Consider the following 7,023-nt stretch of genomic DNA (forward strand, 5'->3'; position numbering starts at 1 on the left):
TATAAGTTTGCAGTATGGAAAATGATATTTGCCAAATGTTGTTTTATAACAAAATTTGATGTGATTTTTTTGTATTATCATTATCATATATCATAATATTTAAAATTTTTTATATTTTTTTTAAACAAATATTCGTTCAAAATTACATTCCTCAATCGATTAGTAAAACTATATTCTTATATTTTAAATTATAATTATTTTTTAATTTAAATTAGATTTAGTTTGTATGTACAATTTATTGCTTAGCGCTTATTATTATTTTAGATTTTATGTCTAGGTGCCTTATATTTTGTCATAGCAACATCTTTGTAAAAGATTTGAGTCTACCGGAGAACCCATAGCAGTCTATTACGCGCGCATCGTTGCCACAATGGAACACCCATTTTGATAATATTTTTTTGTTATTCGCACGTGTTGCTCGACACTTGTCATGATAATTTGCCTTTAGTGACTGAGAAATAAATAACTCGTTTGACAAAAGCTGGTTCAACAACACTGTCAAAATTTGACCCTTTAATTAAAACCCTTTACTTACTTACATCCCTTCAAAGGAAAATTCAGATTATAAAGGGATATATTTGACACTTCAATAATGCATCTAGACACATAGACCGAAATAAGCTATGTCATACCACTTATCAAGAGAATAATTGACTAAGAATGGTGTATAATCTTGTAACATTGTGGTTTCCATGACAAGTTTACAAAGGCACCTACCTAACTTCAGTGCTAAAACACTGATTGAAAATATCGATATTCTACGTTCGAGACCATACGAATTAACACTGTCCACACTCAGGCATAATGTAAATTAAAATGATTGCCTGATTTATTATTATATAAATAAAAAAAAACTTAAAATTATCGGCGGATTTGTCTTGTCTGCTTTATTGCGATTTGTTTGTAGAATTATATTTTTTTTATTTCTATTATTCTAATTATTATAATAAATATTATATTATAAGCGTCGTTTATAACAAGGTGCATAATATAAGTTGCCATCTTTTATTTACGTGTAGTATTTATTGTTTTCTGTGATAAATTTATTTTTTTGTGAAAATAAACGAAATAAAGTATACAATAATTTTGTTAAATGTTTCTATTATTTCGTGCTAATACGACATACATTTTATTTAATACAAAATTTTAATTGGCAACACAGTGCAATTATTTTCAGGGTTGCCATAATAGCACGAAATAATTTTAACGTCGAGTATATAACTAATTTTATTACTTACTTCTTATGTTAAACAGACTGAATGTCGTGATTTTCAGTAGCTTACAGCTACTTGCACAATTTTCTTATTGCTAAATACTTTTTTATATATGAAACGAGCAGTGACTATACTATACTATACTATACAGATGACACGGCAGAAGATAATTTCTCTTGGATAATTGAACAGATATATTTGTCTACCTATAATAAGCCTATATATAAAGCATAAGCATTTTCGAAAATTTCCTCTGGGCGGCTGGTGGTGGACGCCGTAGCTAGGAAACGACTCACAGTGAATTTCTCCCATGTAATAAATTATACTTTAACTTGACAAATAAGTGTGATTCTCTGACGGCCTTCATTCAAAGGTCTAAGACTTAACATTTCTACTCAAAGCCCGTGGATATGTTTAATTATAACTAAAATTATACGCACTTAACTTACAAGCAGTAATGTGATTACTGCTTGTCAGTATTGTGATTACTGCTTTTCAGTATTGAATGGTAAGGGTGCAGTTGAAACTACAGGCGCATGTGACTTGTCGACTTTTGTCTCAGTGTGACAGGCGTAGTGGGAGTGACTTGCAAGTGCGTCTACCACGAAATGAATGTGACAGTTGTCGCAACCGACCGCGTAAATTACTTCACAATTTTGTATGGCAAATTATACAGCACCTCTAGCCGTCACAAGAAGAAACAACATTTTGTATACAAACATTTTACGCGGTCGGCAGCGAGATCAGTCACTCCAATCTCTGACTGACTGATTTGAACAGTTATAGACGTTAAAACTAAAACTGAAACCTGTCACAGATAGTATTCTAGAAAACTCGAGTCCGGGAGTCTACGTTTATAAACTCGACTCAATTTTGCACGGCTCGGTGGCCTAAAATACTCACGAGTCCGAGTCGTCATCAGAATACGGACTCGAGTCTAAAAAGAACTCGACTCGTTACATAAATAGACTGGAGCACTAATGTCCAACTCGAGTCTATTCGGAAAGTGATAGTATCGTAATACATCGAGCAGTGGAGTCTCTGTCTTTACGAGTCGAGTCTTGTGTATTGTAGTCGAGTCCTAAAATGAAGATTGCCGGACACGAGGTTTTTACGACACTGGTCACAGAAAGTTAATTTCTCTATTGTCATATAAGTCAAAAGATGATCACACACTGCGAAAATGCTTTTATAAAATATTAAAAATAAACAATTTCATCTATTTATTTTCTCTTTTTTATCATAATCATCTGTTCCCACACTGCTGTAGGAGCTCGCTCGTTTCTTATAGGTATATGAAGTCAATTTTCTTCAGTCTGTTCAGATTTTGAGTTACTTGAGTTATTCATTCCGCCTAAAAAGATATTAATTAACAAAATATTAACGCGACCATGGATATTTGATTATTGATTAACGTAATCATGTATTGTTAGCAATTTACTTTAAGAGTAGGATGTTCTACCTCTAAAACAAATCATAGTTGATGTACAATATAAACTTTTAACAAACAATTTGTTTTTTAAATTTTGTTTCTCCTTTTTTTATCCATCCTTCCATTTTCCTTTTATAATACACAGCAACATGTGTGTTAACGCTGCTGCGTCAGAGTACGGCGGCGGAACCAGTTCCTGAGGGGTGAGATAAGCGCAGCGGACACCTCCGCGCGCCAGCACTCCTTTACCGTCCGCCACGCCGTTCTTACTTATATAATTTTATTTAACACAATTGTACCAAAAACTACGTGATTACATAGTATATACATGAAGCAGGAGTTTTACTTGAAAACGTTAGAAACCCTCAGTTGAGCTATTCGTCAACAGCCCGGACATGTATAATACATTTCTCCCACAAAATGGCAACCATTTATTGTCTTATAATCTAAATTTATGACCGTCGCCACGTTGCCGCATTATAAAGAACTAGTTACGTCTGCTGGTAACATAAACATTGTTGTCAAATGTGAACACAAGCTCTGGCGTTCGCTAAAAGTGATGGGAAAAGTGTACAAAGGGTGCTCAAAAAGTATCGATTCTTTGTTGGCAAAAATAGTTATTTGTTATGCAAGGCAAAGTTACTGTTTGAACTGAGCAAGCGAAGGATTCTAAGATTGAACCACGAGCGAAGCGAGAATCCTGAGCGTAGCGACGGTTTCAAGGCACGAGAAACAAAACAACTTTGCGAATATTGTATTTGGCCAGGAAGGTCTGAATCAATGGGCAGGTGCGTATCATGATGGAGCTGCCGAGTTTTTGCTGCTCACAGATTCACGAAGACCGTCGAACCTCCTGATAATACTCCTTTGTGACGGTTTGGCCTTGTGGAAAAGAAAGTCTCCCGCGCCTCATTAATTTACCCGTGGAAAGAAAAAGGTTCGATACTTATTATATAGGTATCGACGTGAAAAGGACATACTAGCGGTGCTAGAATTTGGTGTCAAAAGTTAATACCCTTTTTAATACCTATTTTAGGCCCTTTTTGTGTCATACCGTTACCGGTAAATTGAAAAAAAATAAAAATTTGCCGACCTTCCGTAGGCCAGAGTATAAAATAATTCAGGCCTTTTGTTCGCTCTCTGATTTTACTGCGTACTATATCAATGCAGTATGCCAGTTCCTGGGGAAGTGACTAATTGAATAACTAATTAAATGATTGATGCACCATATAGAAATCCTTGCATTCTCTTGATAAGCCTTTAGGGCGTTCACCAGAGATACTGTCTCGGACTAAAGTCGTTGGTCAATTGAAAAAAACTTTTATAAATTAAACGTTGGAAAAAGGTAATGAGGACTTGAGCGTTGTGCGACTGACACACAATGCCGCAGAATAGATGTGGTAAATCTGGTACTGGAAGATTCCTCGCATACGGATCCTCTCGTAGGCTTGCGATCAGAATGGAATGGACACGCCAGCTCAATCGGTCCTGTACGAGTCTCGTCCACAATATTTCGGCCACCCCGACGATATCGCCCGACCATCTATCAGGTGGTCTACCTTGAAGACGTTTCACTCTTACTGGGTACCAGTCAGTGACCGCCTTGGTCCATCGGTCGTCGTCCCCCCTAGCAACGAGTCCTGCCCATCTCCATTATGGGGTCGCTATCCGCATACCGAAGTCTACGACTCTGCCGCCCTTCACCCCCGCACGTATTCATAATCACTACTTACTACGTATTTGTACTGGTCAGCGGATCAGCGCTGGGGGGATAGACGTGTCGGTGTGTCGTTGCCGCTCGTACTGTCCTCCGCGACCGAACTTGGTGGTTGGCGATCTAAGGAACTCTCTTCGGAGAGTGCCCGCGAATACGCGTTAGGTGTTGCGGCGGAGCCTGCCATCAGATCCGCTGCGGGGGCTGGGGGAGCAGCCACTGAACTCCACAGTGAGTGGATGCTGTCCTTGCCCCCCATGGCCCCCTGGGTAGCGGACTCGGGAAGTTCGTTGCCTAGCACAGAGGGGCCCGGGACGGAAAGCTCGTCTGGTGTTCGGCGAGCCTCACATTCAGAGTCGGGGGACAGATATGTTTCCCTTCTCGGGGAGGGGCTGCGCAAGGCGCGGCCAGCCGTTGGTAGGGGCACGGACGAGTGTAACAGCGTACCCACCTACAGCGGAGAGGAGGAACACTCCGGGCTTAGTGCGGTTGGGCTGCTCCCCTTCAGGGTTCAGCCCAGTCCCACATAACCCCGGCTCTGCCCCCGCGGGGCTGGGGTATCTGTAAGCAGATTCTCCCGGATCCACAAAAAAAGCTGGCATAGTTGGTTGCATGTGCACGTGTGCTAAGCTAAGTCAGCTAGCTTCGTTCGCGGTGTGGCCTGCGCTTCAATGTAGTAAAGCAGTAACCTGGTATTTCTCGGGCATTTGCCTAGCGACCTTACACTCATAACATTTTTTCACTCAGACCGGCAACAAGCTGTTACCCTCCGTAAGGCGGTAACGCGTCAATTTCCGCGATAATACAACAGCGTAGATACGCACTACCAAGTATGTAGAGTAGATGATATATCATCAGTCAAATGTCATTTACTTTACACGCCGTTCGTCTTCTTGCCGATTATGGGTCGTTTTAATTTCATGCTGTGCCTTATTGTTGTGCATTTTAGTTTGGCGAAATGTAGAACTACATATGTGGAGTTGACTACGCCTAGTGTCGAGGAGGTATGTTTTAATTTTGTATTGCTTTTTTTTATTTTAATGGGAAATTAACTAAGTTTTAATTGAAAAATTCATTATTTAGCTAGCGACAATTTTAACACTCCGTATTTAATTTAGTTAACTGAGAATGTAACTATTTTTTGGATCTTACTCACGTATATATCTTTTTTTAAACAAACCAACGTTTCGAGATCTTTACTTTGTGGGAGCAACCACGTCCACGGTTGCCTTGGACCTGTAAAGAGACCGAAACTTTGGTTTGTTAAAAAAAAATTACGCTATGTATACCCGTAAAAATGGTTATTTATTTATAGGAATTAATAACCTTATAAAACAATAATAATAACGCACACACTCAACATAAACCCTAAGATATTGATCTTAACTGGTTTAAATTTAAGTGTAATCGTTTGTCTAAGGAAGTGACCAAGACAATTTATCATTCAGAATATAGGCAACCTTGAACGTTGACTGATAGCTCATTTAAAAAAAACTTCATGTTCTTATTAATTAATCCGGCGATAAGTGACAACGACGTGAGGTGCCGAAGTCTATTACCCGTGGAAACAACAAAAAAAGTCAAATTTTTATGTCCACCAAGACTACTAACTAGAGGATGGCGATTAAATGAAAAGCACTTTAAAAATTGTTTTTTAATATAAAAGCACGCTTGTAATTATTCAGTTCAATATTCAACAATTGCATTATGTCGATACCGCCAATTACCACAACGCCAACTTATTGTTTTATCATTTTCTGTTTTAACGCAAACAACCTTATTGTATTTACTAATATCATAGCTAATATTAAAAAATTAATGTCCACTAATTTTGTCAAATAAATAAAGAAACAAAAGAAGAAAAGTCGAAAAAGAAACAAAATAACGAATTTTGTGGAAAAAAAGAAACAAAACAAAACAAGAACAGTGATGATCAAAAAATTATGTTGTAGTGTTCATAGGAGGTGTCTGTAGGTTATTAACACTACAACAACTTAATTTTTTGATCATCTCTGTTCTTATTTTGTTTTGTTTCTTTTCTTTCACTAGTGTGAATAAAAACAAAGCTCATATTTTAGAAATAAACTTGCTTATCTGAAAACCTTCAGCGGCCAACTCTCGCTTTTCGCTGTCAACATAATGTTCCAAGGTTTTTTTAACATAAAGAGTATGTATGTAGTGTATGTGTGTAAGTGTATAAAGTATTAAATGTTATAAAGATTTTATAAGCTTTAAACTAAAAAGCATTTAAATGAAAAGTCCTTTTATAAGCACGCTTATTTAAACATTACGTTTTAAAGTATAACATTTATACGCAGTTTTTTGCATTTCTGCTAATAATTAGGGTCTTCAGTCTCGCTGCTTTTCCACGTCTCAGGAAAAATAGCCGAGACTCGGTGCGGTCTCGAAAACACCGGAAAAGATAATTTTACTCATAGACTTAGGCAGTCAAAATTTGAGTTTTTAACCAAGTTCTTCATTAAAACTATAAAATCACATATTTATGAAAGTTTTTCATTTCTTAATAAAGAAATTTACTAAAGTCAAAGAATCGTCGAGGTTCTCGAAATTTTCGAGACAAGATAGAAATTAAAAATCAAAGTGCTTGCAAGTGCCAAGTACACTTTGCCTAGTTTGTTTATATACAAATGACGTCACGCGTT

The 7,023-nt window shown here is 37.4% G+C and overlaps 1 protein-coding gene across 1 annotated transcript in view; it reads left to right on the plus strand.

The window, feature by feature from the left end:
• Positions 1-4,617: 4,617 nt before the first annotated feature.
• LOC113235862 (stromelysin-2-like) overlaps positions 4,618-7,023 on the plus strand; it is a 27,013-nt gene continuing 24,607 nt past the window's right edge. Inside the window, exon 1 of the mRNA XM_026471785.1 lies at positions 4,618-4,843. Within this exon, the coding sequence (XP_026327570.1) occupies positions 4,618-4,843 (226 nt within the window). The remainder of the gene's footprint in view (positions 4,844-7,023) is intronic.

This window comes from Hyposmocoma kahamanoa, unplaced genomic scaffold (genome assembly GCF_003589595.1).
Source record: "Hyposmocoma kahamanoa isolate Upper Pololo Valley unplaced genomic scaffold, ASM358959v1 88, whole genome shotgun sequence".
NCBI lineage: Eukaryota > Metazoa > Arthropoda > Insecta > Lepidoptera > Cosmopterigidae > Hyposmocoma > Hyposmocoma kahamanoa.